The sequence below is a fragment of the Podarcis filfolensis genome, assembly GCF_964270895.1.
Source record: "Podarcis filfolensis genome assembly, chromosome: 8".
NCBI classification, from domain to species: Eukaryota; Metazoa; Chordata; class Lepidosauria; order Squamata; family Lacertidae; genus Podarcis; species Podarcis filfolensis.
This window is the reverse complement of record NC_139611.1, coordinates 75,172,915-75,189,917: the sequence shown is the minus strand read 5'-3', so window position 1 is coordinate 75,189,917 and position 17,003 is coordinate 75,172,915. Positions and strand designations below refer to the sequence as shown.

At 47.5% G+C, this 17,003-nt stretch overlaps 1 protein-coding gene across 1 annotated transcript; it reads left to right on the top strand.

Moving 5' to 3' along the window:
• The first annotated feature begins 2,568 nt into the window (after window positions 1-2,568).
• LOC310769005 (phospholipase A2 inhibitor gamma subunit B-like) lies at window positions 2,569-15,887 on the top strand. Its single transcript, XM_083628034.1, has 5 exons — window positions 2,569-3,468; window positions 6,652-6,777; window positions 8,845-8,988; window positions 11,043-11,174; window positions 12,679-15,887. Exons 1-5 carry the CDS (start codon window positions 3,405-3,407, stop codon window positions 12,888-12,890), a joined length of 678 nt encoding a protein of 225 aa, XP_083484160.1. The 5' UTR covers window positions 2,569-3,404; the 3' UTR covers window positions 12,891-15,887.
• The last annotated feature ends 1,116 nt before the right edge of the window (window positions 15,888-17,003 follow it).

Below are 17,003 nucleotides of genomic sequence, written 5' to 3'. Positions count from 1 at the left end.
GCTATTGCTGTGCTGTTAGTAGTTTTTCTTCACATGTATTTTCCATAGGTTTGCCCTCAGGTGAACTCATCAAAAGGATTTCTAAACATATATAAAACTCCAAAGGTGTTTATTGCAGTGAATGGGGGTAAATTCTGGTTTCCTTAGTTTGTGAGAGGCAGCTGACAAGGCTGTCACTCCTTTATTGTTTCTTCTCTTGATTGAGTCCCTGTCAAGTGTGGGCAGCATTCAGCTCTGCAGATATTGCTGAATTCAAACTCGCCATTGCTGCCAGCAAACATAGCCAATGTCACTGTCTGGGTTACAGGCAGTCAGAGTCCCGGCTTGGTACGTTGGGACCTGGGTAGAGGTCAGGAAGCAGGAATCAGCAGTCCAGGGGTCAGGAAGCCAAGGGTCCAAGAGTCAGGATACCAGGAGTCAGAGAGCCAAAGCCAAAGCCCAGCTAGGTGTGTAGCGTGTTGCTGTGGCAAAGAGCCAGAGGGAATTGCTGGTCTTATATACCCCTCCTGACCCCTGCCGCCAGGTGCTACGAGTCTTCTGTCAAGCCTCACCTGTGCGGCCGCGCCTTGCCCTTCCAGGCCAAACTTAGGAAGGCCCCAGTCCTGCGAGGCCCTACCAGTCACAGGGCCTGGCTCCTGCATGCACTCCTGACAGCCAATCAGCAGGGATAGTTGAGGTTTAGAAACATCTGGAGGGCCAAAGGTTCCCGACAACTGCTGTTAAGGAATGGGCTGCTATTTACAGTTGAGAAAGTCACACAAGAAGAATTCAACATTAATTTATATGCCAGTCATGTAGCTTTGCGCACATTCGATCCTGACAATCCACTTGCAAAGCTGTTGGTGGTAATTGAAGATTCCAACAGAATCTTGGAGATAAATTTCATGTTGGGCAAGTCCCGAAATCAGAATGTTTTGGATGGCTGCAGTTAATGAAATAGAAATGATTGCTGCATATGTTTTGCTGATGAACTTTTCACTTACTTTATTTGGTTTTGTAATATAGGTTTTAGCTTTATCAGAAGACAGAGAATTGATCATTCATTTACAGGCACAGCAACTCATTCACAGACAGACCCTGCCAGCCTTTCTAGGATTATTTGGCATCCAGTAATGTGTGTGTGGGGGGGGGGGGAGACGGCCCACTTTCATCCTCCTAGAGAGCACCATCATTTAGTTTTCGCTATGGGAACTTGGTCCACACTTTAAGGTGCTAGCAATGGGAATTTGCTGATCAGCTAAGGCCATTATCTTGCAAGAGATTAGCCTGATTATGCAAGTTTCCGCTTGAAGATTCTAACATTGCAGATACTGAATCACAGGCCTGGAAGGGACCCACTTATATCACCCAGGCCAAACCTATGACACATCATTGTCCTCAACCACAAAGTAGAATCAAACCATCAGCCCAGGCTGGGGAGTCCATTTCATCATCTCCTGAAGAGAGCATCAACTGCACGAGAGCACTTTGAGGAATCCCCTCCTCCATCTTCCCACAGCTTCAAAACATATTCTAGCAGTCAAAGGCTTGACTCTGCCCCTCCTCCTGCCTCCTCTACCAGCTCTTCTCCTAAACACAAATATAGGGTAGGTTGGTGGGTTTGTAGAAGGTCCATGCACACAGCTGTGATACTTCAGCCCAGTTTCAATGTTGAGGATGTGAGGGGTCTATTCAGGTGTTCTGACTTCCAGCCAAGCTCACCCAGACCCCCGTCAAGAAGAGCAGGAAGTCTTCCACAGTGGAGGCCTCAGCTGCTGCTAAGGGGAAGAAAGGCTAGCAGCCTCAGTTCTCCTACTGCATACCCTCCAACATTTCTCCGATGAAAATAAGGATGTCCTGTTGGGGTGGTAGTTGAGGTCCGCCAGCCCAAAGTAGGGCCTGTTTGAGTGGTTGGGTAGAGGGATACGAAAGAAGGACGTCAAAAAATGCTGGGGTGATCGGTTCTAGTGCTTTATTAAAGAAAGGTGCAAACTAAGAACATTGTGCAGAGCTGTGGGACAGACACTACAACAGTGACAGGTCTTCATGACTTGTCCATGCCCAAACAAACTTTCATATATTCATATACCTGAAGGAGCATCTCCACCCCCATCGTTCAGACCGGACACTGAGGTCCACCTCCCAGGGCCTTCTGGCGGTTCCCTCACCATGAGAAGTGAGGTTACAGGGAACCAGGCAGAGGGCCTTCTCAGTAGTGGCGCCCACCCTGTGGAACACCCTCCCATCAGATGTCAAGGGAATAAACAACTATCCAACTTTTAGAAGACACCTGAAGGCAGTCCTGTTTAGGGAAGTTTTCCATGTTTGATGTTTTACTGTGTTTTTAATATTCTGCTGGGTGCCACCCAGAATGGCTGGGGAAACCCAGCCAGATGGGTGGGGTAGTAATAATAATAATAATAATAATAATAATAATAATAATAATAATAATAATTAATACACAAAGTGGCATAAGCCAATTTGACCAGGTTTTCCCATTGCTTCACTTGACCAAATGAGGAAATAGGTGGCAAATACCCAAATCTTGCAGATGGTTCCCTTCTGGGCTCAGGCCCCAGCATCCCAAGCCCCCAGATAACAATATCCTCAAAGCAAGCCAATTAGCCTGTATCAAAGCAAGTGAATATAAACATATATGAGTTCAAGGTTACAACAACTACCAATTAATTGTGGGGTTGTTTTGACTGCCAAGATGGCATTTGCAGAACTTCGGGAACAGTTCACCTTTGCTTCATCACAGCAGAAAACGGAAAGCCCTCAAATTGTGGTGCGCAGGACTCCGGTGGCTTTCGATCTGCTGGCTGCAAAGCTTGATCAATCCCAAAGATAAGCCCAACAGCCAGATCCTTGAGCTAGGCAAGCCTAGAGCCAACGTAGCAAAAAGGAAGGAAGAACTTTCCCTGCTATCTGCCACAGATAATAAAAAAAGACTAGTTCGTGCAGTACATAGTTATCTATGGAACTTGCAACCACAATGAATAAGAGGGTTTGGTAAAAGAGGACCTTCTTTAGCACGCACCAAAAACCACAAGGCACTTTAAAAAAACCACTGGCTTAAAATCAAACACCTTTTTTGGGTAAATTATCATACCTCCTTTTTTTTTTTTTTTTTTTTTTGGATGAGTGGCCATTTGGTGGGAGCTGCTTTGGGCAGTTTTCTGTGGGAAAGATGTATACAAACTAAATCCACAAATCAAGAAACTAAACCCCTCAAGTCAAGCACCTTGATGGCATCATTTGCCCACAGAGAAAGTTCAATCATGTCTCCACCCATTTTCCGGTATGTTTGACAGTTATCTTCTAGAAAACAGCTGGCCACCTCCACGTAAGATAAGATTGCATCAGAGAGGCAGAGACTTTGCTGCATTCAAGACTTGTGATCCAGCTCTGATTCTGAGTCCTAGATGAAAACCAGAAGGATGCCGACCCCTCTTTCCGCCAGCCTCCTGGCCACCTTCGTAGTCATGGGTGAGTCTACAAAGCCATGGGCGAATCTTTGATTCAAGGCCTTTGTAGCCTGGGAATTTTCCTGCATCCTTGAGTTCACTTCAACTTGTCCATGGGTTGGAACAGCAGGAGGCCCCTTTAGCTAAAGTGGTGCTTCAGGTTAAGAACAGTTTCAGGTTAAGAACGGATCTCCGGAACGAATTAAGTACTTAACCCGAGGTACCACTGTACATGCAACAGTACAGTCGTACCTTGGTTTTCGAACAGCTTAGTTCTCAAACGTTTTGGCTCCCGAACGCCGCAAAACCCAGAATTGAGTGTCCTGGTTTACAAACTATTTTTGGAAGCCAAATGTCCAGCAGGGCTCCCCATGGTTTCCAATTGGCTGCAGGAGGTTCCTGCAGCCAATCAGAAGCCGTCAGTGGCGTAGCGTGGGTTGTCAGCACCCGGGGCAAGGCAAGTAATTTGCGCCCCCTAACCCGTGGATTTGCGCCCCCTAACCCATGGATTTGCCCTAACCCCAGATGTTGCGCCCGGTGCGGCCCGCCCCCCCTGCACCCCCCATGCTACGCCACTGGAAGCCGTGCTTTGGTTTCCGAATGTTTTGGAAGTTGGACGGATTTCCGGAATGGATTTTGTTCGACTTCCAAGTTATGACTGTATATTGAAACAGGGAACCTATTGGTGGTGTTGCTGTAAAGAGATGAAGGTCGGAGGTAGGCTGCTGACTTTTAAAATTGGTAGCTGCCACCTACTGCACGTTTTCCAGATGATTGTGGGCTTATTCCTTTGTGCATGTTTGCGGGGTTGGAGAGGACCAGTGTGGCATTTTCAGTGAAGCTCCAAGGGGGGGCGGGATGGGAGTTGTCTTTCATCTGGCTGAAACAAGAAATGGTGGCCAACTCCAAGAATACGCCATTTTGGGGTGTGTGGGTATGACAGATGCTACAGCCTTTGTGGGGTCTGGGGCAGGGCCAGTCCACTCATGAGGCAAGGTGAGGCAACTCCCTCGGGCGGCAAAATCTATAGGGGCAGCAGGTTCAGCCTCCAAGGAATGTATTGCTCCTGTTGCTGGCGCTTCCGCAGTGGCCGCAACAATTGTGACATGCTCTTTGATGGCTGGATTTGCCTTCCCCTCCTTGCCTCTGCCTCTACAGTGGCCTCTTGGTGAATAGGAGGAACTGCTGTTCTCCTCCCCCCTTGTTCCCAATATGGGTCTTTATTCCCCATTTCCTCCCTGGTGAGGGGGGACACAGCGTTGTGGCTTGCCTTGGGTGTCAAAATGTATTGGGCTGGTCCTGGTCTGGGGGCCTGTTTGCTGCTCCCTGTTCAACAAGTATATCTGAAAATGAACAAATGTTACAAAAATGCATGTTTCCAGGGAAGTCACATGCCTGTTCATTTCCTTGAGTAAAAAGAGCCAAGCCAGATCCTAAGCACATAAGCCCAAAAATAAACAAGCAAAAAAATCCCCCACAAAATTGGAACTGGTCTCAGTATAATTTATGCAACCTTGATGAAACAGTAACTGGTCCCATTTCTTAGCTTCCGTTCTACAGTTTTCAGTCTCTCAGCCATCTTGGAACCACTCCTAAGAATGTAGGCCTTGAACAGGCTCAGGTCCAACTTTTCTCAGGAACCTCTTATGCCTTATGACCGCTAGGTGGCTACCAGAGAAACATACCTTGCCCACCACTTTGCAGATTCCATGAGCCCTGCTTCCCAGATAAGATGTTTCAAAGACAACAGTGGTATTGTGAGAGCAGCTACCTTCCGTGTGTTGTCAGATCTGAGCATTTGACCACTTGGTAGCCTGCATTTTCTCCTTTCTCCTTCATGTTTCATCCAGGATGACTCCAACCTTCCTGGTAGTCACTAATAATAATAATAATAATAATAATAATAATAATAATAATAAAACACTAAATAAATAAATAATTTTATTTATACCCCGCCGTCCCCAGCCGAGATCGGGTTCAGGGTGGCTAACACCAGGTAAAAACAATTGATTAAAATACAACTTAAAAACAAGATTAAGTACAATGTTAAAATGCAGCCTCATTTCAGTAGAAACGCAAATCAATAGTGAAGAGGTGCCTCTGGAATGGCTCTCATGCAAGCCCTGAGGCAAGCTGGTTTCCCCGAGGGCTGATGACGCTACAGGAGGTGGCAGGGGCAGGTGATTTGTGTTGGATTTCAAATAGGGAGGGAAGAATCTGTCCCTTCCCATTCTCAGACATTTCTCATTTTGAGAAAACTCTTCTCTTTCCTCTAAAACCCTGACACTGCACCCAGACCCCCCAAGTGTCCCTATTTTCCAGGGACAGTCCCAGGTTTACAGAATCCATCCCAGTTTTTGATTTGATCCTGGAGTGTCCCACTTTTCCTTAAAGGTAAAGGGACCCCTGACCATTAGGTCCAGTCGTGGCCGACTCTGGGGTTGAGGCGCTCATCTCGCTTTATTGGCCGAGGGAGCCGGCGTACAGCTTCCAGGTCATTTGGCCAGCATGACAAAGCCGCTTCTGGCGAACCAGAGCAGCACACGGAAACGCCGTTTACCTTCCCGCCGGAGCGGTACCTATTTATCTACTTGCACTTTGACTTGCTTTCAAACTGCTAGGTTGGCAGGAGCAGGCACCGAGCAACAGGAGCTCACCCCGTCGTGGGGATTCGAACCGCCGACCTTCTGATCGGCAAGTCCTAGGCTCTGTGGTTTAACCCACAGCACCACCCGTGTCCCTAGGACCCCCGAGGCAAGGAGATAAGTGACTATACAACTCTTAGAAGACTTCTGAAGTCTGCCCTGTATAGGGAAGGTTTTTAATGTTTAATTTTTTATTGTGTTTTCATATCTGTTGGAAGCCGCCCAGAGTGTCTGGGGCAACTCAGTAAGATGAGTGGGGTATAAATGACATCATCACCACCACCACCACCACCAAATAAGATACCCCTAATTTAATCAGAAAAATGTTGAAGGGTATGAGATGGTACCAGATTCCCCACCCCCTGCTTGATGCTCACAAACTTCATTCCCACAGGCCCAATGTGACTAATGGCTTTTCCTAAAGGGACTTGCCCAGAGTCTTACACCTCATTTAGTGAAATTCAGTGGCAAGCTGAGTTTGTAACCTTGGGAAAGGAAAAAGGAGGAGGGGAAAAAAGAGAATTAACGATGTTGACATTTCTTGTTTTATGTGCTTTTAGGAGTAGCTCTGGAATGTGAGGAATGTTCCATTTTTGGAAATAATTGCACTGGACATAAAAAGCCATGCTCCCAGTATCAAGACACATGCAGTGTTTCCGTGACAAGCGTTAACCTGACTCTCGAGGGTAAATGGAAATGACCGAAGGCTACCAGAAGAGTTCAAGAAATGCCTAATTTCCTCTTGTCTGAGTGTGGTTGGTTCATTGATGGTGTGCAGAGGAGGAGTCTGGCTCAGCTGAGGCCCCTGCTATCAAGGGTGTACCATGGGTTGCTAGCGCTCAGGGCAGGTCAAGTGTTGCACCCTCCCCTGGTGGTCAGCCCCTTCGCTGGGCAGCATCTAATCAAGGGAATCTTTGCTCGCAAACTAGCCCCAACCTGGGAGCAGAGATAAGGCAGAGAAACATGGAACCAGGAGCTCTACTGTGTTGCCTTGACCTCCTATGTTTCGGCAATGCAAGTGGTTCCTTCAGTGCATTCCTGCCTTCCTCTTGCCAGTAGAAGGCTGGCCCAGGGGTGGTTCACGTGCAGGTGTCCCTTTGCTGGCCATGAGGAAAAGGAGGCATCACCTTGGCCTCGGCCTCAAAGGCTTTGCCCGGGCGCAACTTGCCTCCCTGCAGCTCTGGCCTCAATGACGGAGCCTGTTGTGGGCACATCTGGTTGTGCCCCCTCAGAAATTTGCACCTGGGCAGTGCTTTTTTTCTTTAGGGATACTCTCATTTTGACTCAAGGAAATTACCAAAATCGGGGAAAATAAATACAGTAAATGGAAAAAAAGTACAAAGATTCACAAAATGCTTAGGCGTATGCGTACCCCTGCATACTCCCAGAAAAAAGCACTACATCTGGGGCTACAGCCCTGCCCCCACACTATGCCACTGCCTGCTGGGGTTAAATTCCCTGGAGTTTCCAAATCTAAAAAGTTACCCTACATTCTGTCCTCAAATGAGCGTGGACCAGTAAGAAAGGAAACAAAGGCCGTTTCCTTGACTTGAAGTGGATTGAGAAAAATGGTAAAAGGATGAGGATGAGAGTGGGGCAAAGTGCCCGCTATGTATCTAGTACACATTCAGTACCCAGCTCTAAATGGCTTGAGATCTCACTATCATCTACAGCAACCCTGTTAGTGGCTTTGGGAGCTGCAGCCCAGTTGGACTGACCCACAATCAGCCCCTCTTAGTGGTGGTGGATTGCCCTCCCTGCTGAGGTGGCATCTGATTCTCACATTATTAACATCCCGGAGGAAGTTAATGTCCACCTAGGCCAGGGGTAGGCAACCTAAGGCCCATGGGCCACAAACGGCCCACGGGGGCCATTTAACCAGCTCATGAGCCGCCCCCGAACCGAGCTGCCTGCTCAGCGAGTCCCCATGAGCTGCACTAAACTGGCAGAGCACGGTGCAGGGACTCACTTCCATGGTGCCGGAAATTGTGTCTGTGCAGATGCAGGCACCAGAAATTGTGGCCATGTGCACTGACACGCGCACGTGCAATCTGGCCCATGGAGTGATCTCTGCTGGAGTGAACCGGCCCAGGCAAGGTAAACCTTGCCGACCCCTGACATAGGCATTTGTTTAATGGCTGAAATATGTTATTCCATTGAAATCATTAGCTGAGAAATCATTAATGACGATTCTTGAATGGGTTCCAGTCATTTTATTTGTTAAGTGTACCGCTTTGCTGTTTTGTTTTGTTTTGGGTTTTTGTTTGTTTGTTTTTTTGTTTCCCAACCTGGATTCCTTTCAGGAGAAAGGTGGGCCAGGGATTTAATAAATATGGAATCATGAAAATGGTGCAAGCGGTCAGCCTTGAAATCATATGCTATGATGACAAAAGATGCTGAGGTGTCTGGTCAGCAGCTGTCCATCACTCATGCTGGGCTGTGCATGCATGTGTGACGTCAAACGCTGGAAGGAGGCCCAATGGGGCCCACCACAGCCATGGGGAGGCCTGAAGAGGCCCTTTGTAGCCACGGGAAAGCCCACCAGGGCCTGCCATGAGTGCAGGGAGGCCCAATGGGGCCTGTTGTGGCCTCGGTAAGGTCTGGTGGAGCCCACCAGGGTAGAGAATATTGATGGGCCTGGCCTCCTCCTTCTAAATTTTGGAGGGGCCTCAGCCTAGATGACACCCCTGCTACCCACATTGAAGCTAAAGCTATCTCTTCTGTTTAAAATAACTTTCTTTCAATCCCTCCAGGACAAACTGCTTTTACAAAGAGTTGCTTCTCATCTGAACTGTGCAACAAAGGCCCCCTCATCATCAACATGGGCTCATTGGGAACATCAGTAACTGAGTCTCGTTGCTGTGGGGGAGATGCATGCAATACAACAAGACCCCTTAGTAGGTCACTGCTTGTCTCGTCCTTTCCTCATCCTTTTCATCGCTCGCTTGTTGCAACCTATTTACTGAGCAGTCATCCTGATCTTGTCCATTTGCAGGAGAATTAGAATACATTGGCTATTTATTGCGCTTTCATTCTGATTTGCCTGATGGGCAAATTTGCCCAGTAATGCACTTCCCAGTGCATTTTTCAATTAAATCAGCTTTAGCTGTGCAACCTCAGATTGAATCCCACCCCAAAATAGCAGTAGTCTGGAATTTCCCATATACTTGTTGCCAACTTCCTGCTTTAGTTGGGAGCCGTTTCTTAAATATACTGTATTTACTCAAATATAATGCTCACCTTTTTTGGCCAAATTATGTTGCGAAAATTAAGGTGTGCATTAGATTTGATGGCACATTTACATTTGCCAGCAAAGACTTTTTTTGGCTTCAAGGTTCTGAAGATTGAGGTATATATTAGATTTGATGGTACATTAGACTTGAGTAAATACGGTAATTTGGCACTCTTGCAGAGTGATTGGGAAATGCACTGGGAAGCGTGAAATGCTCCTTCTGCAGTAGTTTCTCCACCTTTGGTTCCCACCCTGCACTCAGCTCTTACATTGGCCACACCCCAGGAATCAGCTTCGACTGGTTGGCTAAATCAGATGAGGGTAGCTGATGGGTCTCAAACCATTGCTGAATTAGGAACTTGCAAGACAGGGTCCAGTGGATTGAGTAGATGAGAGCAATTGGGGTCCAATGGTCAAGAAGGTGGATTCTGCATGTTCGTAGAGGAAGTGGGGGCAGATGCGGCTGCTCAACCTGAGAAGGCAGCCCCTCTAGGAGAAGGAAAACTCTGAACCTAAACCTCCGCTGCCTTGTGGGATATCTTCAGGGAAGAAGAGGCTAAGGGGTAAATCCTACACAAATCCAGAGTGGAGTCCCTAAGATGGTTGGATGGTAACTTGCACACCTCCTTCCAGCAACTCCTGCAGTCATTGTTGTTGTTGTTTAGTTGTTTAGTCGTGTCCAACTCTTTGTGACCCCATGGACCAGAGCACGCCAGGCCCTCCTGTCTTCCACTGCCTCCCGCAGTTTGGTCAAACTCATGCTGGTACCTTTGAGAACACTGTCCAACCATCTCATCCTCTGTCGTCCCCTTCTCCTTTTGCCCTCAATCCTTCCCAACATCAGGGTCTTTTCCAGGGAGTCTTCTCTTCTCATGAGGTGGCCAAAGTATTGGAGTCAAAGTATCCTGCAGTCAAGCTGGTGCCAAATGTATTGCTCTGCTCTGCTTTGGACCACATCAGCGAGCTCAAAAGGGGGGTGGGTCCAGTCATCTGGGAAGCCCAGGACCTCTATGCACACTGCCTAGGTTGATGCCCTGGAGAGGTCACTTTGGGGGTGCTAATACAGTGATTTGACTTCATCCTGGAAGGGTACTCCATTGCCTCTCGAGACAGACAGATGCCAAGAACGATAAGTTGGGTGTGTACAATGGCAGACCTTGCGGTCCCAGATTTCAGTGGTGCCCTGTGTGCTACCAAAATTGGTGCCCTCCCAATTCTTTCCTTCCATTCTAAAGTACATCATAATTAACGTTATGCATCCACTGCAACTGAAGTGGTTACGCTTGCCTAAATTTGCCTCTGGTGTGTGGAAAAGACGATGTCTGGCAGCATCAAAGCGCAACCTCTTTCTGATTTTTAGGAGGCTAGCTCTATATACGTTTGTATTACTACAGTCCTAATTTTTCACTTAAAGCCTGTATCAGTTAGGATTTCTTTGGTGAACCCTCTATATATTTCGCCAACATCTGTGAGAATAGGAGCCACCTAGAAAGGGGTTGACATTTCTGGTAAGATGGTTCCCCATGTATGAAGCCAAAGATGACAACAAATACTCTGCTGTCCTACCAAACATGCCAAATGAGGCACTTGGCAGAATGGGAGGCACTTAAAAAGTGGCCTGATGAAGGAAGGGGCTGATATTTGCAGTCTTCTTCCCAATCCCTTTGGCCGTGCTGGTCTTCTTGCATCCCAAGCCTGATCGTCTCACCTTTCTTTCAGAGCCAAGGAGAAACACCACATTGAATGGAAAGGAATGCTCAGTTTGCCTACCTGATGGAACTGAGTGCAAACCCATCAAATGTGCTGGAGATGAGACCAAATGCCTAGAGATATCTGGAACTACAAATGAAAGTAACTATAAATCCCATATTCGTACGAGGGGGTGTTGGAGGGATGTAGTTTGTGTGAATCTTGTGGCAGAATGGCCTGACCCACACCTAGGGTGTTCTCTAGAGAAGGTAATCAAGGAGGTAGTGGGATGACAATCATAGACATTCTTTGAAGACAGTAAATCATCTAGACCTGTGGTTCCCAACGTGGGGCACACACCGCACAGGGGGGCAATTTGATTTTTAAGGGGGGCAATTTGAAAAGGATTTATTAACAGTGAATAGCCTTTTAGGCTTCCTTCACTTTTTGAATAATAAGAATTATATGTCACAGGGGGCGGGCATCAGGATTTTGGAGATGCTTAGGTGGGGCATGCCCCCCCCAAAAGGTTGGGAACCACAGCTCTAGACCAATCACAGTCTGGTTTCAGACGAGAGCCTTTGGTGTGGTGGCACCCACCCTTTGAAATGTGCTCCCAGTGTACATCAGGCAGACACATTCTGGCGTCTGCTTAGAATAATAATAATAAATTTAATTTATATCCCGCCCTCCCCAGCCGAAGCCGGGCTCAGGGCGGCTAACAACAATCAAATAATCAAACAATCAAATAATCCAACATTCTAAAAACATTTCAATTATAAAAATTAATTGAGATCAAATTGATGGCAACCGTTAAGCAAAATTCTGTGCAGGTTGCCAGAGGAGGGAGTCAGGCTGCGCCCTAACCAAAGGCCTGGTGGAACAACTCTGTCTTGCAGGCCCTGCGGAAAGATGTCAGGTCCCGCAGGGCCCTATTCTCTTGTGACAGAGCGTTCCACCAGATTGGAGCCGCAGCCGAGAAAGCCCTGGCTCTAGTTGAGGCCAGCCTAACCTCTCTGTGGCCTGGGACCTTCAGGATGTTTTTATTTGCAGACCGTAGGTTCCTCTGTGGGGCATACCAGGAGAGGCGGTCCTGTAGAATCACAGAAATATAGAACTGTAGAGTTGGAAGGGACCCCAAAGCTCATCTAGTCTAACCCCTTGCAATGCAGAAATCTCAACTAAAGCATACGTGACGGGTGGCTTAAAAGTCATTGCTTCCTTCAGGCTTTGCCTAAAGCACTGATCCAGCCATGTTTGATGCATTAAGCTGATATAGTGATTCAAAATGCATTTTGCAATTTTTAGTGATTCCTCCCTCTCCTTTGTGTTCTCCCCTCCACTCCCTCATTTAACTGTGTAGAAAGAAAGAAAGAAAGAAAAAGAAAGAAAGAAAGAAAGAAAGAAAGAAAGGAAGGAAGGAAGGAAGGAAGGAAGGAAGGAAGGAAGGACTACCCTTCTCTGCTTCATGCAAGGGCAGGCCAATTGAAGTTCCCCAAGTGCCCTAACTTCCCTTCCCCAGCATCCCACTTGTTGAATTTGGCTCCTGCCCAGGTTAGCCAGCCACTGAGTGCCCACTACACAAATGGAAGAGGAAGAGAAGGAACTCACTGGGCATTGTCACTCTCCTGACATTGACTGTCATCTCCTTCAATTCTCTCTGCAGAAGGACAAACCATAACCACCACCATCCTCAAGGGCTGTGCAAATGAGCTTGCCTGCAAAGCAATGGAAATGGGCGACCCATTGCCTTTGGGCATGATCCAACCAGACAGCTCAACTAAATGCACAGATGGGGCGGCCAGTGCCAACACTGGATCACTTGGACTCCTCCTCCCAGTCCTTAATGCGCTGCTGCTGGTGAAGCTCCTTGCCTGATTCCCCAGTTGATGCTGAGATTGGAGAGTCCACTTTGAGCTATTCCTCTTTGCTGCTTGCTTGCAGCTATTATTGGGGCCACCTGCAGATGCTGTAGAACAAGGGCCAAAGGCCACTCTCCAGTCTTGTCTGTCTGGTGCTTGAGAGTCTTCCTGGGACACCTCCCTGCCCCTTTCACCCACCTTGAGCACTTTGGGCTGCCTGGAATGTGTCTTTGTGCTCCAATGATTCTTCCAACTTGCCTGTTTGGAAGACAGAGATGGATGGCTGAGTGTGTGTGTACAAACTAGTCTCCTATGCAAAGGAGAACTTTACATTTGCTAGTTCAGTTGCCTCTGGCTCTGCCTACCAAAGGCATGTGGCCCCCAGTGGGCTGCGCTGAAGGGATTCCCATCCCTGCTGTAGAGCTCCCATAGCCCATAGTCTAAAACAGAGCTTTCCAAACAGTGTGTTGCAACAACACGTTTGTGTGTTGGCTGCAGTGTGCTGCCCGAACACTCCCCACACTCCTCCTGGGGCTGGAAAGGAGTTAGTTTAACCCCCAGTTTGCGAGTAAAATTGAATTACTGCTTTGAGAAATGATGCATGTCTATAAAGTGTGTCACCAACATGAAAAGTTTGGAAAGCTCTGGTCTAGAAGCACATTTTTACATCTACTGCCGTCCAACAAGTGCAGTGTTGACGGAGGAAGGTCTGGGTTGGTGTCTTTACTGGCAGATGCCATTATTGGGCTGTGTCTGTACAGCTCTCCTGAGTCTCAAGCAGAGTTTATTCCATGTTTGGATGTCTGCAAGTGGTTCTCTCCGAGCCTTATTTCAATTTTCTCTTTGTGCTTTGCATTTGTTTGAAAATTGACGTTGCTTTACTGCTCTGCTGCTTTGTCATTTTTGGCATGGTGCATCGTTGATATATTGCAACCTACTTGGATGTTGGTGGTAAGAAAAGGTGGGCTAGGAATCCTTTCAGTAATAAAGGTAAATAAAAGGTAAAGATAATTGCAATAGGTGTGTGAAAAGCACCTTTTCTCCAAGTAACCACAAGTGTCCAGACACAGGACGGTATGAGTAAAAGGCTAGGTTTGAATATAATGCTAAGTTAAAACATGAACCTGCAATTCACTTACATAATGTTGCACTCCACCCTAATTTCTGAGCAGTGCAAGATATCAGGGGTCCAAGTTCTGTGTTTGCTTTGGAAATGAGGCACAGCAGAGACTGTGGTGTCTTTATGATATATGGTTTATTTACACACATACACAAACTGAGTCTGGATGGAAAGAGCTCAGAGCATTCACATTTCAAGAGGGTCTCTTGCTCCTCCCATGGGTATGGCAGGATTGGATCTAAGAACACATCAGCCATGCTCTCTGTCTCCTTGTTGCAGCCCACATGGGGCTCTTTGACAACTTTCTTCATCCTTGTCACAGCTAAGAGCCTGAAAAGGATTTCTCTCCAGACTACAGGCAGTGACCATTTCACAGGGGGAGGGGGTCCATTCCTAGCCCCCATACATGTCGGCAGAGCATGCATAAGCACTCTGCCCCACCCCACCCCATTACGCCTCAACCAAAGGACCCATGCGTCGGCGATCACACATCAATTGGATGCACCTAAAATGGACGCTGCCTGTACATTATTCAAAAACGGAAATCCTACACTAGAGGTTTTCAACCTTTTCGAGTCCACGGCTCCCTTGACCAACTACATTCTTTCCCCGACACCCCTGTGGGGCTCAGAAGCCCAGTTATGTCACCCCTTGCCTGCAGAGGTGGCAGCCTCTCACCCCTTTTCGAACTCCCTCCCTTGTGGAGTCTTCCCTCAGCCTCCTCTCTTCTCCCCTCTCCTTGGGAGTCCTCCGGGCAGCTGCTGCTGTCGTCCCTGGTCTCTGAGCACCCCCCCATCCCAACCAGAGGTGCCTCCTCACAATGCCCCACAAGGACTTGGGATTGTCTGTGCATTCTCATCTTGTGTTGATTGCAGTAGCCATTGTAGCACCACCCTGTTCTTTGTTTTATTATCCATTCCGAGCAGCAAGGGCTGATGGACTGGCTGGCTGGGCTCCCTCGCCTACTTGCTTGCTTACTCCACGGTCGCCTCAGCTCCTGGCAACCATCACCCCCTGGCCAGCCCCACAGGCACCATCCACCTGGGGAGCTTGTAGCCAGGGCTGCTGCAACAAACAGCTGTGCAAGCCCTTGGGAGGCAGAGACGCAAGAAGGCATCAGAGGAGGGAGGGAAGAAAGAGGGACAGAGGCCGGTGTTGCCCACGGCACCCTTGACCATCATTCAAGGCACCCCAGGGTGCCACGGTACGCTGGTTGAAAACCACTGTCCTAAATCCTTTTTGTCTTTGGCCACTAACACACAGCTGGAGGAAATTCCTGCCGTGCCCCTATCCCAATGACAGACGACACACGACGGCATAGCAAGGTCAAGCGCAACAAGCCCTAAAAGTAGGGAGAGGTGGGCAGGTGTTCTGAATGCACACACCAAAAGAGGAAGCTCTGGGTCACGTGTATGGGCATAAATAGGTCCCTTGAAGCGTTTAGACTGCGTCCCATTGGCCAGATTGTACCCAGCTTCAAGGGACCTACCAATCCGGTGTTGTGGCTAGCCAATGGTACCCACCCACAACACAGGGTGTTGGTTGTCCAGGTCTCACTGCAATACATGCCCTCTTTAAGGGAGGACCCGATTTGGTGATTTGCCTGTTTCACTTTCGGCCTTATTGCCAAGGGTGACGTCATGTCCTTTAAAAGCAAGATTATTCCTATTAAGCTATGGCAAGTTTCTTTCTGGAAGAAGAGCACATCGAAATGATTTTTCAGGCTGAATGAGGATTGTTTTGTGGAAGAATGGAAGCCTTTTCCAGAAAATTTTATGGCATGGTGAATTCGCAAGCAGGATTTGAACTATGAGCAACAGAAGGAACGAGAGATTATTGTAGGGTGGTTATTATATAAATGAGAGAAGATAGAGTGCCACAAGAGGGAGAAATTAAAACACCATGGAAAACGGGGTGGGAAGTGGGGGAGGGGCAAAGAAAAACTTAGGTTTTGGAGTGTACGTATATGTGATTTTTTTGGAAATTTAATAAAACGTAATAAGAAATGAAATGAGTTGTCAGGCTTCTTTTCCAAAATGCTACATCACTTGGTGCTTTTCTATCACACGCTGGATCTTAAAAAGAGAGTGGGGGGAAGGGGGGAATAAAAAGGAAGGCTGGCATTCATCTCGGTCAGCCTTCCAAGGTGGTTGGGCCTTGATATCTGTCCAGCCATGTCAGGCATCAAGGCCTGTCAATCTTGTCTGGTGTTGCCACCAGGCCTTCCCCCACATCCAAGCCCCAAATTATTGCTGGAGAATGTTTGGATCAGCACCAGTAGATGCTTTCTGTCTGGATGATAGATGCTTTCTGTCTGGATGATGCTAAACATATTGCTTTAAAACATTTTAAGTGCAGCCGAGCACTTTGCGATCTGACATTTCTTATCAGCTCCCACTGTTGTGCACTTACGGGCTGGACAATATCCAGCATGGTGTCTGTTTCACGTTGTCTCCCCCGGCGTTACAGACATATGGGAGGTTGGCCTGGGCCAACGTTAAGAGCCTCTCAACTTTCATTTTAAAATAACCCTGCAAAGATCGTAACCCAAAGTTCCTCGGGGGAATTCTGTAAGCCAAAGGCAAGTCTGAGAAGAATGACTTGCAACAGCAAACCCATCAACCGTCCTGGAAAAACCGGGGATATCCCAATTTGGAAACTGTGTTTTTGTGCATTTTTGGGACATAATCTCTTTCCCAAACCCAACCCCCAAACACTATCTTCAGGGGTCTAACCCGTACGGGAAAACTCTCTATTTGGGTTGAGATCAATGACCAGGGTTTCATTTTTTCCAGATACAACATATGGCTAATGTGTTAATAAGGGAACATGACCCTTTGAGAGAATGCATACCTTTTGAGATGTTTGTTTCGTCCTCAAGATTAAAGGGTGTATAGGGAAAGCTGTGCAGAATGCTGTCAGAATTAAATTTGATTCCAGGTGCTTATCAAGAGCAATGGCAGAAAGACAGACGTAACAATATTTCTGTTGTCGACTGGAAATGGATTT